The sequence below is a fragment of the Mauremys mutica genome, chromosome 1 (assembly GCF_020497125.1).
Source record: "Mauremys mutica isolate MM-2020 ecotype Southern chromosome 1, ASM2049712v1, whole genome shotgun sequence".
Classification (NCBI taxonomy): Eukaryota; Metazoa; Chordata; order Testudines; family Geoemydidae; genus Mauremys; species Mauremys mutica.
In genome coordinates this window covers 27,087,622-27,115,107 of record NC_059072.1, presented here as the reverse complement: position 1 = coordinate 27,115,107, position 27,486 = coordinate 27,087,622, and the positions used below count along the sequence as shown (strand labels likewise).

At 44.1% G+C, this 27,486-nt stretch overlaps 1 protein-coding gene across 6 annotated transcripts in view; it reads right to left on the bottom strand.

Moving 5' to 3' along the window:
* The window catches only part of LHFPL3 (LHFPL tetraspan subfamily member 3), a 414,492-nt gene that overhangs the window by 133,652 nt on the left and 253,354 nt on the right, over positions 1–27,486 (bottom strand). For 5 of the 6 annotated variants that reach the window (XM_044979545.1, XM_044979554.1, XM_044979527.1 and 2 more), the window contains exon 2: positions 3,575–3,811. In XM_044979545.1, coding sequence (XP_044835480.1) covers positions 3,575–3,811 — 237 coding nt within the window. Of the gene's footprint in view, positions 1–2,440; positions 3,007–3,574; positions 3,812–27,486 lie in introns of those variants that run through there. The other variant, XM_044979517.1, reaches the window with a different exon arrangement.

Sequence of the window (27,486 nt, the reverse complement as noted above, 5' to 3'; positions counted from 1 at the left end):
AAGGGGAATAGCTAAGCTTATTGTGAATACCTGGAGGACAAGGGAGCCCAGCATGCCTGCTTCAGTTAGATTATGACCATTTGAATGTTTGTAGACATTGTGGCCATAATTTTCCAACTTGGATGCCTAAAATTGGGCATCCAAATCCATAGTTAAGCACCCAAGTTTGAAAACACAGACTTGTATGTTTCTGTATCTGCCTGATGGAAACGTGAGGGTTTTTGGTGTATTTAATGCACATTTATTATAAGCCATATGTGTATGTGAGCAAGCTATCTTTCTTAGGCATGACATGACAGCTGAAGAGTACTTCATCGTACAGGCTCTCTAGGAAGTGCACTGTTGCTTCTTTGCTAAGCAGCAGCAGCTTTTTGGATTTTTAAACTCAGTTTTCCATTGGAGCAGAAATCAGCAAGGGACATTCTAGTGTCATTTATTTATTTACCAAATGTACACAAGTCCCGTCCACCTGCAACAGAGATGGTGAAAACTGCACACAGGAAATTCCTTCTTACAGAAACTTCAACTAAGACACCACTGCCCCGTCACTAAGGAGCAACTCGCTCTTGTCTCTGTCTTTGGCTCTCCTGCCTAGCACACTATTCCCTTTCCCTGTCTCAGCCCTGGGGCTTTTTAGGCTGGGAAACCCCTAGTTCAAACTGCTCACCTGGGACCATCTGGTCTCAAAAGGTGAGCCTGAAGTGTCAACCCTCCTTTCTTGTAGCTGTTCTGTCCTTCCAAGGAACCTCAGAAAAGTTGGTTTGATAGCCCAACCAGTCAAAGGAGAGTGCTTTAACTTACACAATCCCACTGACGTCTCTCTGTGTGGAGTTTACTGCATGGGGTAACTAACTCTTCCTGAGGAAGAGGAGAGTTTCATCCTGAATCCTTATACATTGATGCCTCATAACATGCATGAAACGAGAACATTCTGCCATAACAGTCTTTTTCCAGGTATTGATGAAGCCTAAAACCAAGATAAATTCCTATCCTGTGTACTATCACTCTGATTGCCACTAATTTTGATAATGTACAGTGCTTTAAGCCACTACTGTTGGTTCCTGTAACAAAAAGCAAAATATGCACAGCTCTTTGGTTCTCTCTTTTCATTAATGGCATAAGTACTATGTGAAAGTCTTTTTAAAGATGCCTCTTTCCTTCAGGTTACAGTTGATTTTGTGTGAAAAATATACAGATTCTAACACAGAACTTACATATCAGCAAACGTGCATACAGACTATACACTGAAAACTACATTCCAGACTCTGTTATAGTAATCAAATCTAGAACACATGTTGATCAGTGTGTTAGATTTACTCTCAAACCTGAGTAAATTAGAGATGAGTAAGAAATGGTGAAAAAATATAGCTGTCTTGCATACGGAACACTTGTCTCAGTCCTCTCCCATTCAGAATTTTAAGACATGTTTCTTATTTTTGAGCATTCATTAACTTAACATTTAGCTATTCTGAATGTCAAAAACACAGAAGAGTACAGACTATTCTTTTCTCTGATTTTGTCACTTTACTTTACCATCTTGTTTTGTATACACTTCCTTGTTCCAGTTTCCAGAAATAATTCTGGTACAAAAGGGTTTACTCAAACAAACTGTCATTAAAGTCACTGGGAGTTTTCTTGAGTTAGGACTGCAAGATTGGGCCCAAGATTAATCTTACAATTATAACCATCAACAATCTCGAATAATGACCCTGTGCACTGTGATTTTTCTGTATCAGCTAATGTTTCTATGCTTATACGTTATTGCATTCTTTCATGCCTGGCTACTCCATAACAATATCAGAAAATGTGGAGACAGATCTCTGGTCCATAGCCTGGCCCTTTTGTGGTAGAAGATGACATAAGTGGACAGCTGGGCATTCCCTTTCCATAGGGGAATCTCTGGCTGATGTAGAGCCCAGTACAGCCGGCTGTATGCCATGCTATCTGGCCTCCCTGGTGTACAGGGCATGCTAAGAGTGGCCAGGATGTCTTCCACTCCAGTAATTTTTGAAGCGCTCTTAAGGGGCCATTGCAGCTGGCATTGGTTAGAGCAGACCCGAGTCTTTCGTAATGTACGCCCCCAGGATCAGTTGGTATAAAAGTGGTACAATCATATAATTCTATTGGAGCAAAGGCAAATTTTGGGAAACAAATTAAGATACACACAAACATTCACAAATTTAAGGTGGAAAGTGTTTTATCATCTAGCTGTATACCTTGAATTAATATGTTCATTAAAGACATAGTTCAATACATTAAAAAAAAAGTATATCTGAAATTCTGGTAGGTGGAATTCAGATAAGCAAGCCAAAATTCTGACCCTGTGCACTTTTAGTTTCAATTGTATACTGAGTAAAATGCTAAATGTGCTTTTGCCACACTTAGAAGACACAGAGATGAATTTTCCTATCATAATTTCCTTTTAAAATGGTAAGTGAATGTCATTCTTGTGGAAAGATGCCACACTGACAGACCTGGAAAATGAAGCCCTCGGTTTATCCACAGAACATGCAGATTAAAGGCAATGGCAATACAAGCCTTCCTAGGCACCTTAACATTAATAGGGCAGTAGCGAGTCCTAGAGTTGTGTGGGTAGTTCAGTCTTCAAGTCAGATCAGTCTTTGGCCTCCGTGTGCTGCCTGATTACAATTGGTGCTAGCTGGCAGAGATGTGGACAACTGTGCATTAGGAACAGGACTGAAATGAACTGCTATACACAATGTAGGCTGCCAAACAAGCAGCTTTTAGCTTCCACTGGCTTCTGAGGGGTGGAGAATGCCACATTCCCAAATCACTGTATAAACATTTAATTATTAACCTACCCCACATCCATGGCAACACAGTGCGTTAAATCAGGACAAGGGTTAGAACTTTCATGTTGTGGCTTGGAGCTCTGTTGTCAATCCACTAGACCATGGCACCTCATTACATAGACTATCTCAGGGGTAGTCAATTATTTTTTGTCAAGGTCCAGATTTCTTGGTCGATGTATAGTCAAGGTCCAGACTCCAGAGAAAACAACAACAATAATGATAATAAGTAAATAAAAAGATTTCAAAGTCCGTTCAAAAGCATCTGGTGGTCTGGATTTGGCCCGTGGTCTGCCTATTGACTACCCCGGGCTATCCCATTACATAGCTCATTACCAGTCTCCCAAGCCATCCATTCCCTTTGTTACTTTCTATTGCACAGCAACATTAGTATACTGCAGGTATTTATATTACAACCCAAAATCCTAAAGGAACCAAAAATAAGAACAAATGTAGAGAGGCGTATGGACAAGGATGAAGATGGCAAAGTTTCAATGCTAATGAAATACAAAACGATATGAAAAAAATATTTTATCTACTCCTTCCAGAATGTTAAGTACAAATCAGCAAGTTCTTTAACAGAGTAGAAATTATTGTAACTTAAGGAGGTCTTTGATTTGGGAACTAAAACATTATTAAAATCACCCAGCAAATTACAACATAAGAAAGTGTGCTATATTCTGCTAAAAAGAGAGAGATTTTTTTTTTTAAGTATTTGCCCTGGAGGCAGCACAGAGTAGTATCGTTCCCATAGGCAATCCTACCTTTGTTTTCCAACTTGAGTTCCTCTGCTAGCAAGCTGTCTTGTCTGTTGCCAAGCACAAATGCCAGAAACGAGAGGATCAGGGCATCCAAGATTCCAATAATAGCCAGGATATATGCCCAGCGGACTGAACAAGCCCCAAGTGTGTACTTGTCTGTCTTTTCACCACACATCTGTTTTACCTCATCTGAATCCCAGCCATCAGGAAAAATCATACAGCCCAGGACGAGACAGGCAGCTTGGAAAAAAACAAAAACAAAGGGAGAATAATGGGATGATGTGACCAAACTTTCATTTTTTGCACAGCTACATACTTTATTATTAAAATACGACCTTTTTATCCAGAACTTCAAAAATAGGTTCCTTAAAACACAAATATGTCACACAATTATGAAATCTAGTTAAATATTAAATGTAAAAAAGTTAGACACACCACCAACTTGAAACCCACTAAACTAAAAAAACCAATTAAAGTCCTGTCCCTGAAACTCCCAGCCAATTTTTCTGGTTTTAAAATCTCATTTTCCTATTGCTCAGAACGTTTTTCTCTTCTTTGTTGTTGCATGAAAGACTCTCACACACAAAAAAGGACAAAACTGATTAACTAGCTGATATACAGGGAAAACAGTGACACTGAATATGCATAAAGTGCTGTCAAATGCCAAAAGTAAACAAATGGAAAAAAAACAGAGAAATACTCCATAAATTATAGGAATCTCAGCTATATGCAGTGTAGTTGTAGCTCTGTTGGTCCCAAGATATTAGAGAGACAAGGTGAGTGAGGTGATATCTTTTACTGGACCAGACAAGCTTTCAAACCACACAGATCTTTTCTTCAGGTCTGGGAAAGGTGCTCTCAGAGACTGTTCAGTGTAAGTAGTTAGCACATAACGTGAGGGACCATTCAAGATAGAGCGGCCCATTATGACAAAAAGAGAGGGTTAGGGAGGTACAGATTGTTGTAATAAGCCATAAATCCAGTGTCTCTGGTATAGTCCGTGATTTTTAGTGTCGAGCAAAGTTACAAATTTAAGCTCCCAGGCTTGTCTTTTGAAAGCGTTGTCCGGGTTTCCTTTGAGGATGTGGAGTGATTGATCACGCTATATCTGATCTCTCTGTGAACAGTGTCCACCCATAGGTGAGGTGGTGTTTTTGTCTTTTATCCTGTTCCTGTGTGAGTGCATTCGCAAATGTGATGGTTATCTGGCTTCCCTCAATTGCTAGGATGAGAAAACAGCATAAGGACAAATTCCCAAACCTTACTGATATGAGCATATGTGGAGTCCCTCCACTGAGTTATTACTTGACTAAATCTGCATTATTGGTTGGGAAAATATGTACTTGACATCTCATGGGAAATTAAAAGATAAACTATTTGACTGGAGTGCTCAACAGAAATAACTGCACCAAGCCAGTAGTTTCAAGGCATTACACTGATGTGTGACTTGTGTAATGCAGTGAAAAATCAGGCCCACCATCTATGCAGTAAGGACAGGCGATTTTTAATCATTCTGCATTGACATTCACCTTAGAGGAGAGAGGGGATGTTTGGATTAGCGAACTGCACAATTAGGTATTGAAGACACATTTCATATCAAGGCAGGCATACAATTCAATCATGTTATGGGGTCCAATGGTAGAACTCTTGCTCACACAGATAACTTCACTGCAGCTAACAGGTCTATCTATGTCAGTAGTACTTGGTGTAAAGGTTGTGGAGTCAGGCCCATCATGATTAAAGGTACAGCTATACTACCCGCCGGATAGATGGGTAGTGTTCGATGTATCGAGGATCGATTTATTGAGTCTTGTCTGGACACGATAAATCGATCTGCTAATCAACGCCTGTACTCCATCTTGGCAGGAAGAGTAAGCAGAGTCGACGGGGGAGCTGCGGCAGTCGACTTGCTGCTGTGAGGACGGCCAGGTAAGTCGAACTAATATACTTCGACTTCAGCGACACGAATAGCATAGCTGAAGTTGCGTATCTTAGTTCGAACCCCCCCACTAGTGTAGCCCAGGACTTAATGAATGTAATTAATATCATTGACATTTTAAAAAAAAAACACAATACAAAAGGAAGAAGAATCTAAAGATAAAAATTGTGTTAAATTAGTTAATGTATTAGTATATACTGTCTAAATGAAAATCAGCAAATCCACGTGCTTTAAATTATCCATTTTAGTGTCTCTGTTCTGGCTTTTCTAGCTTGGAGGCATGTCTTATCTCCAGTGCAAACCTCTGCTTCTTCAATCTGGCTGTTTGGTATACTGGGGCACACTATTCTTCTAAAAGTATATCCAAACTTTCAATGGCCTATAATGTCACTGAAGTTGAATGCATTTGAAATATGGGCACTGAATTTTTTTGTGACTCTTAATGCATAGTATATAATATTCTGCGATAAGCCGCCTGCATCAATGAATAGTCAAGGAACTAGCTGGAGTCATGAAAAATGTACATATAAGTAACTTCAGGCCCTCTATCAGGTTGTTGGACAAATTCTGATCTAATTACAGTGACGTACATATGTTATAACTTGTGCAATTAGGAGCAGAATGTTAACCTGTATCTACTCTATGGTTGCTGGTGCTACAGTGAACTTTTAGGAAGTGGTACAAGTTTTCCATTTCAAGACAGAGTTAAACCTACCAGTTCACACATGTCCCCTTTCCTCACACCCAAACAAAACCAACTTCTTTTGCAAAAGAACAAAAATTACCCCACCCCAAAACCCAAAATACTTGTTGCTCAGTGACACTCATGTCTTGGAATATAAATAGAAATGGGTATTAAGATTCCCTCAGTTGCTATGATGAGATAGTATGAAAGAGACAGTGCAAACATCAACTAGGAATGGCGTTTTTCTTAGGATCATCACAAAAGTAAGTTATTGAAGGAAGCTGGAAAAAGAATGTTTTCAATATATGTTTGTTTGATTAATAAAACCTGTTTGCACCTAATGCATTTTACAAATTCTTACTGAAGAGCTCATTTGTGTGCAAATATATCTTCCTGTAATACTTTCTAGGACAATTAGACCTACAGTGATTTGCTGAGTACATGCTGGTTGAGCAAATTAAAATGCCTTTTGACTTCCTTAATTTATTTACTCAATTTCCTCATATCGCCAAAGAATTAATAGACAAATTATACAATAATTTTCTTGCTTGAACCAGTTATTTATATTTTTAAAAATTACTTCTCCCCTTTGAAACATAAGCATCACTCTCATGTGTGTGGTGGGCTTTGTTGAAACACACTAAATTCTACAGTTCCTTTGAACTACTCTCCATGAAAAAGTCAATATTTACCTACAGTACTTAGAATTGAAATAACTGTAGGTAAATATTTGCTACATACTAGCAACCACTGCACACAAAGAACAGTTTACATACTGTATACAGTAGTCACCACCAAAATGACAACATTAGTCAACAGTTTTGAACAGTTAACCCCCAATAAATAGAAACAGGGATTTCTGTGCTGTGTAGGGACAACTGGAAAATATTGAAATTTGAATGTTTTTTAATGTATGCCACATCAAACATAGGCCCTAAGTATTTCCTGGAAATTATTTAGACTTTGTGCCTCTTTATCTAGGTTATTAGGAATACATGCCCTGAGCTAAGCAATACTGTACAGAGCTTCTTAAATAAGATTCTCACGTTTCCAATTAAGCTAGAAAATATAGCTGAAAATAAACTCTTTTAGGTCTGGTTCCTGCAAGCAGTTATGCACATGCTTAACTTTACTATTGAAATCAGGGGGACTACTCGCAGTTGTAAAATTAAGCCAATGTGTAAGTTTTTGCAGGACAAAAGCCTTAGTGTAAAATTTTAAACAAAGGTGAAGCTGATCCTGTAATTCCAGGATGCAGTGCAAGTGGAATATTTCCTCTCCCAGTTCTCTGTACAGTTCAGATGTTTTCTACTGGATGAAGAAAGTAGGTCCAGACATTCAAAGTTATTTGGGCACCTAACTCCCAAGTTCCCAAATACCTTGGAGGATTGAGGCCTTAGTTGTCATCTTCAGATGCAGGAATCATGTCACAATTTTAGAGGTTAACATAAATAAAATAACTTAGGAAAGCTTTCTGCAATTAATTCCTAAAAAGATATATGCATGTTTGATACTATAACTCCAGGAACTTTTCATTTCTCAGCTGCAAGAATATAAAATTTTTAAACAGAGAAAAGACAGGTATAAAATCCACCTACAGATTCTCTTTTGTATTGCTAGAATGTTTTACATTTTAATCCTTCTAGAGAGGATTAGGAAATATTCTCTGTAAGGAAGCAGCTTTTGGATTCATAGATATCTTTTAAAAATAGAAACCATTTAAAAAAGATAAATTATGTTGCAATTACAATTGAACTGCAGAGAAATCTCTTGGTAATACAGATGCAGAGCCTGATCCTGCAGGTCTTATTTAGTTTAAACTTCCATTGATTTCAATGGGAGCATAGCCTAAAAAAGGTATATAATAAAGCCTGCAGGATACGGCCCATTGTTTGCAACTAAAATATGTAAACAATAACCCCACTTGATTGAGCAGAAATTCTTTAACAGCGGATATTTTTAAAATCCCAGAAGCTTTCAGTGACTGAAGCTGTCTCTATTGAATGAACCATCAATTTCTACAAAACTTAGGCTCCATTAACAACCATAACAACAAAAAGCAGTTAGATTTATGTTAGCCTAATTGCAAATGCAAAATGAATGTAACCTATTAGCAGTCTTCCTGAGTCTGCAGACAGTTTATTCCAGCATCTCTGCTGCTCATTATAGCTTCCCAGATCCTCAGCAGAGTGATATTGACAAGGTGCTGAATAATCTCACTGCCACTACTTAGAACCCTTTGAGGGGGAGCAGTGAAACCAATAAGAATCATGTCCATTTTACACTGTTTTTGCTTAGGAGCAACAGTCAAGGCAATGGAGTTGTTGCCTCTGAATGTCACTGGTAGATCTTTCCCCATCTTTCACATCAGCCTTAGGCTAATAGGTTTATCCCTCTGGCTAACAATAGTAGGCATTTGGTAAATCTTTCAAGCTCTGTAATAATTAATAAATATAACTCAAACATGCCAGATATACATTTTCTTAATAGCTTTTTCTCAAACAAATGTCTGCCGTGAGTTGTCAGTTTCTTCAGGGCTGTGAGTGACTAGACAAATCACTGAAATTGGTGGCAGAGTCTAAAATTTCAGCTCCTGGAAATGGAAGACACTAGGAATGGTTCAGAAATGACACTTTCAGAGAGACTAGAAAAACAGATTGAGTTATTTATGGCATTGACTGACTTGCCACTCAGATCAATCAAATATTATCAGAGTCCGCTGTAGTACTGTACATGCTCAGGTTGAAATAGTGAGTAACTAAAGTTCATGGTCAGATACTTTCCTCAAATACAGATGACATATTTTCATGGAAAATACCATAGATTATAAGGCTAGAGGGACCATTCTTATCATCTTGTCTAACTTCCCAGGGTCATAGAATCCCCCAAAGTAGTTCCTGATTGGTCGTTTATAAAAACACCCAATCTTGATTTTAAAATTTCCAGTGATGGTGAATCCACCACAACCCTTGGTAATTGTTCCAATGGTTAATTACTCTCTATAGAAATAACTGGTATTGACCAGTTCTCACTTTCTCAACATATTACAATATGCAGGGCTCTTCCATCTTTTCCTGGCCGCATGAACAATTTATTTGCACGTGAGATTCAATGGAGGCGTGCTGCTTGGTAGGAGAGAGAAAGAATGGAGTAAGAGCAAAAGCTGACACACCGTTGTCCACTACTATACACACACAGAAGACTTCATGTCCCTAAAACCCAGAGAGATTCTTGGTTTTCAGAACCTGTCCTGTTCTTTACAGGTGGTTTACAAAGATAGTGGGTGAACGCCTCACGCTATTGAAGTAAATGGGAGTTTTGCCATTGACTTCAATGGGGCCAGGATTTCATCCAACGTATTGCTACACTAAGCATTCAGGTGAGGTCTGGGTTGAAGGAGCCAGCTCAATGGGAAACGTGGATGGAAGAGAGCCCAATGCCTGGGTTCAAGGAGTTAGTAACTGCAAAATCTGTGCCCCTTGCACAATAATCACCAACCTCTTGGTGGGAGGAGGGTCCTGGGGAAGAAAGGAAAGGAGGAAGAAGAGAGAAAGAGAAAATCATCTTTAAAAAAAAAAAAAAACCCAAATTGTTAGGGCACTTAGATGATGCTAGAGGAAAGGACAGGAGAGAGAAGATCCTCACATATATGCACAGGAGAGGAGGGTGATAACAAAAGACAAGTCAAATTGTGGTCAGATTTGGACAACTTGGTTTGCATTTTCTGCAGGGCTCTCAGACAGCACAGTGATGAGCGTGGTACAAATATCTAGTTAGACAGACAGAATGGAGGGGGCAGGAGATAATGTACAGGGTTGAGAGAGCCAGCAACTGACTGGTGGTGAGTGCCAGCAACCGTGCAAGCTAGTTGGTGGCAGAGTCTGGAAGTTCAGCACTTGCAGGATTATAAATCCAATCACAGCACAAGGTCTGGTGCCTATCATGGGGGTGAGGGGTGTCCTCTCCGGAGGAGTCCTCTATGGTGCCTCTGCATATCAGCATGCAGGCTACAACTCACTCAGCCATGAGTAGCTGCTGTGCTTCTTTTCCCCTTGCCAGTCCCACAGTGCTGAGTGGACTGGAAGGAAATACATAGATTCATAGGGTTAGTGGTGGAGAGACTCATTAGAGCAGTGATTCTCAACCTGTGGCCTGTGGACCAATCAGCACACAGCTGTGGCTTATGTGACATCCTCAGTGCCATACAGGTAGTATATATAGTGTGTGGATTCAGTCCACATTATACAGAGAGAGCTGCATACGTGGTCCACGATGGTAAACAGGTTGAAAACTACTGCATTAGAGCCTTTGCAGGGAGACCATGGGGATGCGTCCAGTGAGCTGACACCTGGCTGAGGAGGGGGGAATAGACAATAGACAACAGACATTGTAAAGAGAATAGGAAGCAGGCAGTGGGAAGTGGAGAGATAAGGGTGTGAGTGGGTGAAGTGCAGGAGCAGATGTCACAGAAGCTTCTACCACAATATAAATAACAGTCTAACCCATCCCTCCCTGGGTTACTCAGGAGCAGGCAATACTCGCCTGAGTGCCTGATGGTGTTGACATTAAAGGAGCTCCTGAGTATCCCAGTGGTGATGTTGGATACGTGAGAATCCTCTATCCACCCCTCTGCTGCAGTCCCTTTACTCCTAAAGGAATTTTAAATTGGTGGTGCCTGCACCTGGCTGGCCCCTGTACACACTCAATGGTGTGCCTTGGGAACCTCCAGAAATAAACCTATTCTAATAATAATCTGTGGCATGGGTCTAACTAAAAAATGCCAATTATAAATAATATATATCCAATATAGGTAACAACTGAAAGAAACAGGGTATAATAGACCAAGGGTACGTCTACACTACCCGCCGGATCGGCCGGTAGTGATCGATCTATTGAGGATTGATTTATCGCGTCTAGTGTAGACGTGATAAAATTGATCCCCAATCGCTCTGCCGTCGACTCCGGAACTCCACCGTGGTGAGAGGCGGAAGCGGAGTCAATGGGGGAGCAGCAGTGGTCGAGTCGCCGCCGTCCTCATGGCCAAGTAAATTGACCTAAGATACGCCGACTTCAGCCAAGCTATTTGTGTAGCTGAAGTTGTCTATCTTAGGTTGACCCCCACCCACCCCCAGTGTAGACCTAGCCCAAGATCAAATGTCACTACTAATTTAAATCCACAGGGGGCAGTTGAATAAAATCAATTAACAAATATAGGTATACAGCAATAAATGACACTTACTTAACTGGCATTTACACTGCCACCATTTACCCCATCCTGGAGTGTACACTCCTCTGGATTTCAGAGTCTTAGACGCTTGCTTGCATGGGCGCACTTGAAGATCTGAAGCTGGAGACAGCACTGTGTTGGTTCTGTCAATCCAGCCAAGGCAACAAGCGGCACAACCCCTCTGAAAATTGGAGTTGCCCCCCACCAAATGTCAGCAGCTCTGGGTCCTGGTTTGGTGGGAAGTTCACTCTGTCTTTCCGCTGCGCCCCTTCCCTTGCAAGTATGTTCCCAAATAACAGTGGGGGTTACGCACAGTTCCTTCACTGCAGGCCCACCTTAGTCAGCTCTAGGCACAGCAATAGTCTCTCCCCTGGCTCCAACAGCCACTAACAGCCTCTGAGGCTCCCTGCTCCATCAAAGCCCCAGCAGGCTCTCAGCAGCAGGGGGCTGCGGGCAGGGGGTGCGGCAGGGGCTGGCTGTGGGCAGTGTGGTGCGGGCAGGGGGTGCGGGCAGGGGGTGCGGGCAGGGGGTGGCTGTGGGCAGCGTGGTGCGGCAGGGGCTGGCTGCGGGCAGCGTGGTGCGGCAGGGGCTGGCTGCGGGCAGCGTGGTGCGGCAGGGGCTGGCTGCGGGCAGGGGCTGGCTGCGGGCAGTGTGGTGCAGCAGGGGCTGCAGGCAGGGGGTGTGGGCAGGGGCTGGCTGTGGGCAGCGTGGTGCAGCAGGGGCTGCAGGCAGGGGGTGTGGGCAGGGGCTGGCTGCGGGCAGCGTGGTGCGGCAGGGGCTGGCTGCGGGCAGGGGCTGGCTGCGGGCAGTGTGGTGCAGCAGGGTCTGCAGGCAGGGGGTGTGGGCAGGGGCTGGCTGCGGGCAGCGTGGTGCGGCAGGGGCTGGCTGCGGGCAGGGGCTGGCTGCGGGCAGGGGCTGGCTGCGGGCAGTGTGGTGCAGCAGGGGCTGCAGGCAGGGGGTGTGGGCAGGCTGCGGGCAGCGTGGTGCGGCAGGGGCTGGCTGCGGGCAGGGGCTGGCTGCGGGCAGGGGCTGGCTGCGGGCAGGGGCTGGCTGCGGGCAGTGTGGTGCAGCAGGGGCTGCAGGCAGGGGGTGTGGGCAGGGGCTGGCTGCGGGCAGTGTGGTGCGGGCAGGGGCTGGGCTGCGGGCAGGGGCTGGGCTGCGGGCACTCACACGGGGGGAGCGGCTGGGAGCAGCCCGAGCAGCATGACGCAGCCGGGAACCCACCAGGCAGCAGCGGGAGCCCCAGGGCCATTGATCTGAGGAGCAGCAGCTGCAACAGCGCCAGGAGGCTGCCCAGATGGCTCCCACAGCTCAGCGCAGCTCCCCCCGGCGGCCAGGAGGAGGAATTACAGGCTTCCCGGCCAGAGCCCATCAAAGCTTCCCTCGCAGGCAAGCCAGTTAACAAGTGGTTCTAAAACCGCTTCAAAATGTAACAACCAGTTCATGCGAACCGGTGCCAACTCACCCCTGGTCTGACTCCACACAACCAACACCACAAGCAAAGTTAAACACACGCAAGGAAGGCAATGACCATCATTTTCAGTGTAAACATGTATAAGTTTTATAGATATTTTAATTAAAAAACAAGATGGGGGAAAACCACACACACAAAAGGGACTGATATAATCAAAGTCTGTAACAGATTCTATAGTACGTGTCACTATTTCAATCATTCAGACCTCCGGGACTCTGACAGCTTTATAGCCAGCAACTGCTCACATGCTGAAAATAAAGAAAGTCTAAATTCAGTCTTTAAAAAGCCCACACGCTATTGCACAGAAAGCAGGATATGGTGCCTTCTGGTGTTGGTGTGCTCAAGATTAACTTTATTAAAAACAGAAACCTGCATTTAGTTACCTCTATCAATTATTCAAGCTTACAGTCATTGAAGAAATGGATGCCAACAGCACTGACAAACCAGTGAAAGGGAAGCTGTTGCAGTCCTGGGGCAGGACAGGGAAGAGAGGAAAGTTCGGGTTCATATTTAATCCAAATTGACTCCAGTTTGGCAAAAGCCTCAAGATGCATTCTTGCCACACTGTTTTACAAGCAGTAAACTAAAATAAATACATACATAAAAAACCTGCAGGCCATACAAGGCAGCTCCTTGCCTTGTCTTGTGGTCAGCAAACCCCCACCCCTTTCAGAGACATCTACATTGCAGCGGGAGAGTGCTTCCCAGCTTGGGTAGACAGACTCATGCTAGCACTGTTCCAGCTAGCATGCTGAAAAGAGCGACGTAGCACGGATGAAAAGAACAGGAGTACTTGTGGCACCCTAGAGACTAACAAATTTATTTCAGCACGGGTGGTGGCTCAGGCTATATATAAGTAAATACTTAGAGCTCTGGGCAAGGTTTTTACTCAGGCTGCTAGCTTGAACTTCCTACCTATGCTATCCTCAGCTACACTGCTCTTTTTAGTGCACTTGCTTTGCTTGAGCTAGTACTCCTCTGTCAACCCCAGCTGGAAGCACAGTCCCAGCTGGTAGTGTTTTCCTGGGCGGCCATTGAACTGTGGCTGGGAATTAAACCTTGAAACCCCAGGGGGTTTCCCCTACCCTTGGGGACAACTCAGAGATGACATGCAGTGGCAGTAGGCTGCACCAAAAGACCAGTAACAGCCCAACAAGGAAACATTCCATATAGATTGTCAATATAGTGAAACACCTGGTAAGAGAGAGAGAGAGACAGACACTAATTGCATTCACAATTTCCCTGGCAGCATAACTTAAAGGTATATGACAATCAAAATAATAACTGCCTCGTGGAAAAAGGGGTAACTGATCATCTGATTCATGAAATGGTGATGGTCAGTGTTTTCCATACCTAAGCTAATTACCTCTTTGAGAAGGTCCTGAAGGACAAGAGGGAAGTCACATGGTGCATGAGGCAATGGAATCTCTTCCAAGAGCAAATGCCAGTGGAGGAAGGAAGAAGCAACTTTGTGATGAGCATTCAAACAGGGGTGGGGTTTTCTTTGTCTTTGCTTTTCTACTGTGAAAATTACTGTTTTGCTGGCAAATGGAAAAACATCCACTAGACTAATCCCAAGGTGTTAAAACATCTTCAGGATTTGTCAGTTTCTTAAAGGCTTTTGGGAGTCTCCTTGGAAGATCTGTGGCAGAGAGGAGGTTCTGTCTGCTGGAAATAGTACCAGGTTGCTACTCATAGGAAGAGCCAGCTCCAAAATAACTCACCTTTCCCCTTACAAAACCAACAGCTCTCCCCTCCTCCCTCCGTTCTCTGCTCCTCTTCTCTTGCTGCTTATGGGTCCCACAACTGCCTTACATGGGGAAAATCAATGGATACCTGTGGGGTGGGAAGGAGATGGAACGGAGTTCAGAGTGGCTACATGCTGAGGACAAGTGCAGGGGCTAAGTGGAAGTCAGATGACAACGCAATGCCATCAGCCTGCTGGGAGGAGACAATTAGTATAGAGAAAAGGAGGAGGGCTTCATCTGAAAAATGGAGGAAGTGGAAGCAGACGGGGACAACTGTCTCTTGTCTTTTACCTTGAAATAATACAGTTTAATAAACATAATGACAAATAGTCTTACTGTGACATATGAAGGATAATTACCCGCTAATCTAAGGCAGGCACTCTCACACAGACAAATAGGGCAAAGGATGATAAAGCCATTGACTTCTGCATCATCCCTCATAATGCACCTGAAGCACGTGTATGTCTTTATGGCTGCACAGCTTGTCATTTGCTGTTCTTCACTTATCTCTGTTATAGCTCTTCCTGACCTTTTAACAGTTTTGCTCAGTGAAAGAGAAGAGAAATGGACAATAGGCCCTTGAGGTTGTTCAGCTGTATCACTTCTTTATTCAGGTTGACATTCAGCAGTGACACTTTACTGCCCTTCAAGAACTGATGTCTTGCTGAACTTAGCTGCAGAAAAACTATCAGCAACAGTCAGTCCCTCTAACTGAGCATCTGAGTTTTGTATAATGTTAGACAGCCTGGGGGAAAGGGACCAATAATAGGGATTATGTCCTCCTCTGTCTCTCTTTCCCTTTTTCCATCTGAAGTTGAGACTACACTTTCTTTCCAGTGTCCCAAACTAGTGAGATGCTCTATTCCCAATTACTTTGACAATTGACAGTTGAGAGAGCATTAAGCCTCTGTGAAGAGCATGGGAGACATCTATACTGATTTTAGGAACATTAAATATTTATCTGTGGGTTTAGTGATTATTTTTTGCTGGCTAAAAGGTAACAAAAGATTAAATCAGTCTTTGTTAACTTTGTTCTGTAGGACCCCAAAGGCAATGGCTGTAGACAGCCCCAATTGCTGGTGCTCGAATGGATAATATACAAAAAAATAGCCATTTGCGTAACCACTTAAAGAAACCAAAGTGTCTGGCAGGTAAGGTCACTAACAGAAGTGGTACCTGGTTAAGATTAATCAGTTCTTAAATTGGGTGCTGTGTGGACCAGGGCTGATTAAGGCAACATGGGAACTAGGTACATGCCACATCGGGCAACTTCATGGCCCCTTCCCAGTGCCATCACCCCACCTATGATGAGATGGCAGCAGGATAGGCTCTCTGATACATAGGGAGCCCTATGCTGTGGACCTCCACAGAACAGCAGATTTGATAGTTAAGATGAACGTGGCAGTTGACACCTCTCAAAGCTGCTGTTTGAGGCTCTCTGCACATTCAGGCAGATATTATTGCATTAGTTTCACTTGGGCTCAAGTTTTGAAGGTTTACTTTGAAACTAGAACTAGAAACTTAAAATACCCCGAAACCTGAAATTCTGATCTCATCCTGTGGCTTCAGGAGCTAGGATCCTAAATACAGACCTAGAGTACCTACCTTAATCCAGCTCTGGTACAGACAGAAACCAGATTTAAGAAGGGATCTAGAGAACATAAGGACACTACATACACCAGGCCACAGTCACTGCTGGGCAGTCCATGCAGGCTCTACTTAGGCCATGGCTACACTTGCAGGTGTGCAGCGCTGAGAGTTAAAGCTGTCTTCGTACAGCTGTGTAGGGAAAGCGCTGCAGTGTGGCCACACTGACAGCTACCAGCGCTGCAGTGTGGCCACATTTGCAGCATTTGCAGCCCTGCTGGGAGTGGTGCATTATGGGCCGCTATCCCAGTGTTCAAGTGGCTGCAACGTGCTTTTCAAAAGAGGTGGGTGGGGTGGAGTGTGATAGGGAGCATGGGGGAGACAGAGGGAGTGGATTTTTGGAGCTGACAGCTCCCTGCCTTGCAAGTTCTAAGGACTGGAAGATACACAGCACCAACCTTCAATCATTTTAAAACTTTTGACTCCTTCCCCCACCCCTCTCTTATTCACTAAATGCAAATAGCCTTCAGACCATATAAGCAGCTGTTTCAAAACAGACCTCCCCCCTGAGTTCTCTCCTCAAGCAAACACTAGCTGTGCACATTCCAAAGGAATTCCCCTGCCTGCCTCTGCTCCAGCAAACAGGAGCTGTGTTTGTTTTTTAGATAAGCAGCTCCGGGAGCCTGGAGTTCACAACAAGACAAAGAGAGGCATCACAACAAAACAAAGAATGTTATCTGGTACTTAAAGCATTTTGGGAAGGTTCCGGAGGTCAGTTACAGCGTAGTAAGATTAATCACTGTTTACACTTGCTCCCCAGCGCTGCATCACCAGTGCTGCACTCGTTATACCTGAGGCAGATCAGGTGTACGGCCAGCGCTGCAGCCAGGGAGATGCAGCGCTGGATGTGCCTTGCAGGTGTGGACAGTTACTAAGTTGCAGCGCTGTAAACCCACCACCAGCGCTGCAACTCTCCAGTGTAGCCAAGCCCTCAGTCTATGGGATTTAGAGTATTAAGAATCCCAATGGCTTTTGAAAATGGTACTTAGGGCTTGGCTACACTTACAAATTTGCAGCGCTGCAGCAGGGTGTGAAAACACACCCTCTGCAGCGCTGCAAATTGCGGCGCTACAAAGCGCCAGTGTAGTCAGAGCCCCAGCGCTGGGAGCCGCGCTCCCAGCGCTGTCCGTTATTCCCCACAGGGATGTGGAGTACAGACAGCGCTGGGAGAGTTTTCTCCCAGCGCTGGTGCTTTGACTACACTTAGCGCTTCAAAGCGCTGCCGCGGCAGCGCTTTGAAGTGTAAGTGTAGCCAAAGCCTTAGTCTCCTAAATCACTGAGGTGCCTTTAAAAATGTTACCCCGAGTAAAAGTTGTATGGACAGTCTAAGAGTCTAGTGTTCTTAGGCACTTCTATCTCATTTTCAATTTGCTATTGGATGCCTCTGTTCAAAGTTCCTGTCCCATCTGTCTTGCTTCGTTTAGAACTCTGTAATAGCTCATCTAATCGCAGTGCCTTCTCAATCCTCAGGCACTCCAATTTCATTTATTTGTTCTGATGCATCAGCATTCCTTTCAGAATTTCTTTTTATTCCCATAGAAATCTCTATCTCTGGCATTAGTTTTCTAGCCTCCCCTGTGAACACGGAGGTAAATAATTCATTTACATTTTCTTCAATGCCTATTTCTTTTGCTACGTTAACTCTACCATTTGTCAGAGGCACAGCTGACACCATGTGTGACCTCAGACTCCTTTTTAAACTTTAAAAATACATCATCCGCCCTTTACTTCTTATGAAATCTTAATTTCCTTCTCTCACTTTTGTTATTTCCTTTACCTTCGCTTCATTCTTTAAATTTCCCATTCATTGTATACCTGACATCATTTTTTAAAGAAACCTCTCATTTTTCTTATCTTTGATTGCTTTTTTGCCCTTTGGTTGTCTGCATTGAACTTTTACTACATGGTGTATATAACACTGGAACGTAGAGTAATTTTTCTTGCAACATTTTCCTTCTGTGTCTCATTGCCTTGTCACATTGGATTCCACTCAGCATGTCCTTAGTCTTCCAAAGTTTATGCTATGGAAAGGCAGCCTTCTTGATTCCAACCCTTCCCTTTTGGTGTGTTCTTAATCTTGATTAAGAAACTAATTAGATTAGGGTTACTATTTCTCAAACAGTTACCCTCTCTCCAGTCATGCCACCAACTATATGTTGCTCAGAAACAAGTCAGAACTTTTCCCACCTGCCATTTATTCTTTCACACACTGCAGAAAGGAGGAGTTTTATACTATGTCCACAAAACCACAGACTGATTTATCTCTGACATTAAACATCTTCCCATTTATTTTTATTTCTCTGGCCTGAGAAAGGGGGGGGAACTGTCTCTAAGATTTTTAGCTATGTTTAAAGTTCCTACCCCAAGCTCTAGCTGCCTATATGTTATTTACAAAGAAAAACAATCTATATAGCCTTCCAGTATGGATCAATGTCCACTAAACTCCTGGTCTGTTCATACCTCAATCATGCCAACCAAGTGGGAAAACCTGAGAAACAGAATCAGCAATTCTGGATCCTCTTATCCCGAAGGGTTCAGAGTAGAGATTTCTTCAACTGTAAATGTACTGGTTACCTGCACCTTCCTCTTGAACCCCAGGCCTGCAACTCGAGCACTTCACCTGATTGCCTCTCTCTTTATATGATGCCAAGACAGTTGCAGTGCCTAAGGTAGCAACTTCTTAAGACATTTAGCGCTTTACAGGTTAAAACCAGTACCTTAATTTTCACCCAGAAACTAATTAGAAAGTAGTGAAGGACATGGAACACAGAAACAATGTACTCCTTATGCTTAATTAAATAGGTAGCTGCATTCACTAGTTGACGATGCCTAGCTATTTGGAGGCGTAACTCCAGGAACAGCACTTTGCAATCCTCCACTCTGGAGGTGACACAGGCATGGATGACTGAAGCATGATCTGCACCCACAAAAATAAGGGCTGCACCTCCTTGTATGGCACAGATGGAAACAAACACTCTTGGCTGCTGCTTCTACTTGAATATCAGGGAACTAAGGAGGACCCAATATACTGAACTAAGACGCCTGGGAAGAGCCCATCAGGCACATCCTTTAGCATCGGGGGCTAGACAAGGGGACACGACATGTCTTTCCCTTTTCTGAGCACATGGGTATCTTATGTATTGTCTACACTGGCAATTGAACAACAAAACTTTTGTCTTTCAGAGGTGTTAAAAAAAAGACAAAAGTTTTGAGGTGACAAGTGCCAATGTGAACAGCGTGTTGTCGGCAGCCATAGGTTACCTACCCCTGCTCTACAAGAATGTATTATTTGGAGATAAGGTCTGTAAATCTCAGTTTGATGGAATGCCAATGTCTATATTGTTTTTTTAAACAAAAGAAGAATTTGCTTGGTCAGTAAGAGGTTGCAGATCATACTAGTAACCCAGGGGTCTAGTGGTCCAGCTCCCCTTTCTTAGGCAAAAATAAACCAGTGGGAGTTTTGCATTTTGTGTGAATAAGTAGAACACAATATCTCCTAAAGGATTTTATGTGCATATACTTTGGGGACAAATCTATTAAAGGGGAAGAATAGTGTAACAGTTGTGGCAAACCCAGGACAAATAGCTACCAAGGGAGGGGTAGTAATTAGTCCTAGAGGGGTTAAAAGGCCTCTCCCTATCCATGGAGGGGAGATAGCCATGGAGAAATTAGGTTAAGCTGGAACAGGGGTTACCAGGGAACTAATTAGGATCAGCTGGCCCCAATTGCCGGATACCTTTTTAAACCTTCTCTGGCAGGGAAGCAGGTGGGGGAGAGAGAAGCAGAGAAATTGTCAGTGAGCAGGTGCAGCAAGACTCTTTCAACAAGGAAGACTGCACTCTGTCCCCAGAAGGGGAGAAAAAAAGCAGTAAGGGACTGACTGAGAAAAGGATCAGCCAGACCCTGTGTGGCCAGGAAGGTCTTTCCTTTGCCCAAGCCTGTGTCTCCAAGGCAAAAAGGGACTGAGCCAGCTGAGGAGAAGCAGGTACTTTGCCACACAGTCTACAAAGGATTGAATTCTCTGGGCATGCACAAGTGTCTGTGTTTAGACACAGCACTCAAAAAGAGATGACAGGAAGCATTGTACTTGCAGAGGCAGGAAGAATGCCTCTAGGGATGCTGGGGAGAGCACATTCAGTGGAAGTAACACCTACTCCTCTTACATCTCACCAGTGCTGGCCTCTGAGCACTAGCAGGTGTAAGAAGGAAACAGGAGGCAGTCACTGGCCATGAGCACAAAGTACCCATCCAGTCTATCTTGGGCTGTTTACTGCTGTGGACCATGCTAGTATTTCCCTTTTCACTCCAGGGACGTCATTCTCCTCTATTTACACTGCTAGGCAGGAGTAGTTTCACTGAAGTCAAAGGAGTTACATCAGTGTAAACCTAATGAAAGTGAAAAGAGAAAGTTTAATACAGACTCTCCCCGACTTACAAAAGTGATTTGTTCCAGAACTCCTTGCATAACATGAATTTTGCATAGTTGGAAATGTATACCTGACCATTATGCACAAAATACAAAAACAACCCCCCCCCCCAACTATTTCTAACTTACAGAACTTTTTCCATAAATGTGGATTTGCGTAACCCGGGTGGGGGGGAGGAGGGTGTCTGTTGATTATAAAACCAGAAGGGACCACTGTAACCAGCTAGTCCATCCTCCTATATAACACAGGCCATAGAATTTAAGGGGCCATAGTCTGGCTGCCTTCTGTGTAGATGCACTTGAGACAAGAGGGGAAAGGGGCCCCTATATCATTGCTGCATGTCTTTCCTTACCTCTCTATAGGTGAAATCTTGGCCCTGTTGAAGTCAATGGGAGTTCTGCCATTGGCTTTAGTGGGGCAGGGATTTCATCACATGCATCCGATGAAGTGGGTATTCACCCACGAAAGCTCATGCTCCAAAACGTCTGTTAGTCTATAAGGTGCCACAGGACTCTTTGCTGCTATCACAGCTATAGTCAAACCATGCCATACCGGGACAAGCTACTTTCCTTTATTGGACTACTAAGAGCCTGATTCGCTGTTACCCAGCGCCTGTGCAAAATGAGAGTACAGTGGGTATTCAATGCTACCAGTCTGATAGGATAGCCCTTTTTGGATAGGTGGAAATGACTACAAAAGTTGTCTCACAGTGGAGACCAGTGGGTGAAATCCTGCGCCCGTTGAAGTTAATGGCAAAACCCCTATGGACTTCAGTGGGGCCAAGATTTCATTCTATATGTCTAGCTACAGTGTTCCTGATAGTTATAAGGAATCAGTGTCAACCAGCTAAAGGCTCTATCCTCAATCCTGTACTCTTGTGAGTCATCCTTATTCATGCAAATAATCCCATTGAAGTGACGATAAAGGTTGCCAGGATAAAATGTAGTTAAGCATTTGAAGACCTACTAAAAGAAAACAATACAAATACATTTGCTATTCCAACACTTTGTTACAGATGATGTAATATTTAAACAATGACTACTATACTTAATCTCTGCCAATCTCACAGTCATCAATTTTGTGATCTGCACTAGTTAAATGAAATGTTTATCTAAAAAACAAGGACAGCTATTTGTGTTTTGCTCTTCCTAGAGAAAATCTGTTTTCCCCAGATCTGATCACCTGTGAAGTTTGGGAATGTTGCGGTTAGGAATTTAGGATTTGGGCCCAATCTACATTTAAAATGAATTTTGGTATTATTATAGATCTTCAGTGTTGCCAACTATTATGAGTTTATTATGATTTTCACTTTTTTTAAAAGTCCCAGCTCCTGGATTCATGTGAATACATGAGAATCTCAGTTTTAAATGAAAAAAAAGAAAAGAAAAGAAAGTAAACTTCTAGCCCATGCAGTTGCAGAGAAAAGCTCGAAAATGGGACACAAGTGTACTGTAGGGGTTAAAAAAAGAAGGTAAATAAAGAGTATCCCAAATGTATTACTTTTAATAAAATCTCATGATTTGTAAACTAATCTCTGTTTGGGGTTGGCAATACTGGACCCCATCTGTGCATATCACAAGATCTAGCATGATTGGCAGCCTCTGCAGCTTTCAGGTCCAAGGCTGAAATTACAGTAAAGTGGCAGAAGAGGATTAAAATGCATTGCCCAAGACACCATAAATAGATGGATAAGCCCCTAGAATGTGGTTTAACTAGGCTGCAGCTTTATTTAGTAATACATCTTGGAACTATCCAGCAATAATTCATACAGTGCAGGTCATCCCTCCTTTGTAATCCATTCTACCCGTGTGAAGGGCTGCAGTCAGTCCCTGCACTCCCTTAATCGTGTCCCAGCACCATTGCTGAGACCCAAACACCCTTCCCCACCTAAGGGTGAAAGGGTGGGGATGAGGGGGGTCAGCGGCAGCAAAAGTCAGGAGGCTAAGCAGTAGGGGCAGGCAGGGGGAGTTAGGGGTAGGAGAGGAGGTGGGGTGGTAACAGGAAAGGGAGGAGGGGACCATTAAGGGTGGCGAAGAGGCAGGGCAGAAGGTAGGGTAGGCAAAGGGGAGAAGACAGTCTTGTTGCAGCTGGGCTTGGCTCGGCAGCACAGAGGATGCAAGTGCAGGAGTCAGCCAAGAGATACCCTGGCACCTTGTGTCGCGCTCCCTCGAGGAACATCCGCATTATCCATGCCAGCCTGCAGAGGCAGGCTCTGCTCCCCCTGGAAGATTATATTGCAGACAAGCCCCCCTCTCCCCGCAACATTGCAGCAAGCCAGGGTTGAGCCACTCACAAAGTCAGCACCATATGGAGTGGATCTAGCTCCAAAGTAGCCTGAGTGTGCACGGTGTCCATGGCCTGGGGCCTCCTGTCCTGCTGGAATGTGACTGCAAACGTGCTGGCAGGCTCAGCTCTGCTGCTGAGAGCAGTAAGGCGCAGGCGAATTGCCTGTGCTACAGACCGAGCAGTGTGACAGGGAATCTTTACTACAATGAGCTCAGCACTTTGGTCAATGCCCATGTGGGATGTGGTGCTGCTCTGTAGTGCACCCTTCATGGCCATACATGGTACTGCAGATGCTCCCCACCTTAATCTGCAAGGTTTGACCACCTGCTTGGGGCAGCATAGCCTTAACCTTGGCATCACTCTTTAAATAATCAAGTAACAAAATAACAATTCAGGATTTGGCTGTCTGTTCCTTTAAAACAGAGGGGAAAAACCCTTCAAATGTAAGCACTTAAGGCAAGGCCCTGACCTGGACCTAGGTTGGCCCTGAGGCACTCTTCCTCTGTCCCACTCTCACCTAGGTCTACCCCTGAGCACACCAGGCAAACCTTAACTGGGCTGCTGGTTCTTGATTGATCAATATTTCCTACTGGCCCTACTAGGCCTCTTGGTCGCCTGATCTGAGTGGATTTTCCTATGCCAGGGACTGTAAGGCACCGATGCCTCCAGCAGGGCACAGAGAAGGCCTGAGAGACCCTGTCACAGCCCAGCCATGATAAATTGGGGGCCCACCTAAATTTTCACTCCTAGCTATGCCACAACCCCACCCCTCCCACAGCCCCTGCCACATTCCCAGATTGGTAATCGTTTCTTCCCTACTAGTGGCCAGAATCAAATCCACTCACATCAGATAACTGTGCCACCACTTCTATGAATAACTCAGGTCTCGAATATGCAATTTCATAATGGACAATTACAAACCTTTTCCACTCACATACTTTAGCCACCACCAAATTTACTCCTCTCCCGGCCTTGTCCACCTGTGAAGGCCAGGTGGCTTTCCCCACTAGACTCTCTGCTGTGGCATCTCAGACCAGCCCTCCAGTAGCCTAACTAAAACCCACTACCAGCATTCTGCTAACCCAGTATTCTCCTGCAAAGTGTGCGTCTGAATAAGAAACTCAATTAGCTTATGATGCCAGCCCCTGGTGTATCCATGACACCACAGATTGGACCTAGAGGTTTAGCTGCGCCAGAATGGGTTCCCTGGTGGCTCCTAGTACCAGTTCTCAGGTTCGGCCCACCTATGAGTGGGAACTGGCAGATACCAGCATGGACCACTGCTTGTTTCTGACTTCAAAATGGCCTCTCTTACTCCTGATGTCTCCCCTGCTGGTAGTCACTGCCTCTAAGTTGGGAAACAGCTCCTATAGGGTTGTCTTTTACAACTTCCAAGAATGACCATTTGCCCTGGTGAAAACCCCAGACTTAATCTCCCCCCCCCCCATTCCTCCAAATCAGGTCTAACTCTGGCATCCAATCCTCCCTTCAAGGAAACCCTAGGGCACTGATTCAGAGATTGTCCAGCACTCAATAAATCCTCCATCTCTTGATTTGGTCCTAATAATAAATTGGCTCTGGCCATGACTGAGGAGGCAGCTGATTGCCAAATGCAAATTACCCATCTCAAAGGCCCTACCCGGGCTGTGAAAGTGATGATTGCCAACACTGTAGTTCATACAAAGTAATTTTCTTGGATGCCCCAGCCCTTCTAGCCATCTCTATCTCTAATTCAGTCTCCATACAAGCCAGCCTAGCGGGGCTGGAGGTAGCACTCTGTGCTTCTTTTGCTGGCTGTATTCCTAACCTACCAGCCAACCTGCAAAGAAGCCTTGGCCCCTGTGACTACATTTCTGCCCTATGTTGGATTAAAGGTGTTTGGTCTGTAACATTCTGCCTGGTAGGAAGACCCATGTTCTGTTGGCTGCTGCCACTACCCGCCGGCTGCCTGCACACTTACAGGGGTTGCTTGCCTACCACTTATTTTCTGGGCACTAGTATCTGACAGCCAAGCCTGCAGTACATGCTTGTTCCTTGTGCCCTCAGCCCCCTCCCCAAGGGAAATTTTCTGGGCACCATGGCTTTGAGGCCAACCTACCCTCTCCCCCAAGTTTCTTGAGAAGAGAGTTTCTGGCCTCACCACAACTAAGAGATTTAAAGACCTCAACTCACCCATCTCACAATGGGGTGTGGGGAAGAAATGCGGGAGGGAGGAGAGGGAGAGTATCATCCTTTTTTGATTCCTGCTGCTGCCACCACTGCCCCAGGGCTGCCTACTCCAATGCCACACATGCTGTCAGACCTCACTGCCTCCCTGATGCTGCTGGGAAAACCTCAGCCCCACTGGGGTAGGGAATAGACACAGCCACATGTAACTCAGGCATTCTCCCATTTCCATCTGGAAAAACCTCCAGGCCCTGGTGTGTAGCTGCTACCTGGGCTGTTCTCCACTGCTGCCCTGCCTCCCTCTGCTGTGATCCTGGGGTGATTTCCTGCCAACCCTCCCTGGGAGCCTGCCAGACATATTGAGGCTCCTGGGAACCCCACAGCCCTTTATGGAGGAGGGCTTGGAGCTTTTTTTCCCCCATGCAGAATGCTCACTATTAAGTGCATGGTAACCCATTGGCTTATCATCCAAAGGGATCCTGTCATTTCTTCTTTTCTCTCTCCCCTTCTGCATCTAGGGATTTCCCTTCCCCTGCTACAACAACAAACCAGCAGCAAGTGCTGACATTTAGAATTGTAAAAGAAAGCAGACACTTTAGTTCCGACTGTGCTAAATATAATCCTCCCATTGCTCTATCAAAGAGAATATATATAGATGATCCAGGCATTTGGATGCTGTTATGCTCATGATAAATCTTGAATATCCTAAGGTGTAATTATAATCATGTTAGAAAGGCTTTTGGCTTTATTCCATTTGTAGCTCTTACCATAGAGTATTGTCATTTTGACTGTTCCCTTTTCTTAGTGCATAATTGTCCAGTGCATTTATTTAAGATTAATATTAAACCTTCCTAAATACATCTTTATATGTATAGAATCTGCACTTCTCTGGAAATATATGTTTCATATGTAAGTGAATTTGCATTTGCAAACCCTGGGTTAGATTCGGATCTCATACAGGTTTTACATCTGAGTTAGTTCCTTTGTTTTCAATGGCGTGATGCCCAATTAATAGAATTTAAATGAAAAATCCCTCTGACCAAACAACCCTCTGGCCTCGTTGTCTCCTACCATCCCACACTGCAATCCATATGGGCTATTATTAAACAATTACAACCCATACTCAATGATAACTACATTCTGAAAGAAATCTTTTCTGAACCCCTTCTTCTGGCTTTCAGACAGCCCCCCAACTTCACAATCAAAAGAAAGCTCCCCACAGACCAGGACCCACCCACTCTAAGCCACACCAGACCCCGCCATCACAAGAGATACAGAACCTGTAGACATATCTCCACTGCCATGAGGATTAATACCCCACCTGCAACTCATCTTTCAAGATCCCTGGGTCCTACACATGCCAGTCACAAGATATGATGTACCTTATCCAGAGCACTAAAAATTCCTTAACAACTATTATGTGGGTGAAAGAAGACAATCACTATGCTCTTGAATGAGTGCACACAGAAAAATGATAAAAGACAAAACCACAGTATCACCTGTGGATGAGCACTTTTCACAAAATGATTGCTCTGTACCTGACCTCTCAGTCCTTGTCCTCAAAGGAAACCTGTACAATACCTTCAAAAGATGAGACTTGGAGCTTAAATTCTTAACTTTGTTAGACATTGAGAATCATGGGCTTAATAAAGGCAGTGGATTTACGGCTCATTACAACAATCTATAACCCACTAATCCTCCTTTGTTCTGCAGAGGTGTTAACTGCCCACTTCACCTTCAATGCCTCTTACAACATGTTAACTCCTCCTGCTAAATAATCTGTTCCACCTTGTATTTAGCTGTGACACTCCGAGTACCTTTCCCAGACCTGAAGAAGAGCTCTGTGTAAGCTTGAAAGTTTGTCTCTTTCACTAACAAACAGAAGTTAGTCCAATACAAGATATTAACTCATCCACCTTGTCTTTATAGTGTATATGGGATGAGAATCAGGGCCACGGAGAGGCTATTTGGCAGAGATGAATCATAAGGATATAGACAGAAGTTGGCAACTCTTCATATCTTATTCATCCAAAGGATGTTTCCAGTCACTTTTACTCAAAAGGTGGGTTTCTCTTTCTGGTCAAAGGGTATGGCTAAAGTGTTTGACAATTACAGATGCCTTGGAGGGGAAAGAGGTGTTGTTTCAAGCTGTTGGAACCTTGTTCAGGATTCCATGACAGCCTGCTAATGATTTGCTGAGGAAGGGTTTGCCAGCCTCTTTGTAGAGCAACAATGAAAATCTATTGTGTTTACTCTTTAAGTGTGGGGAAACCAGGGTAACACACAGAAGAGCTATTGTTGCTGTAAGCATAATTA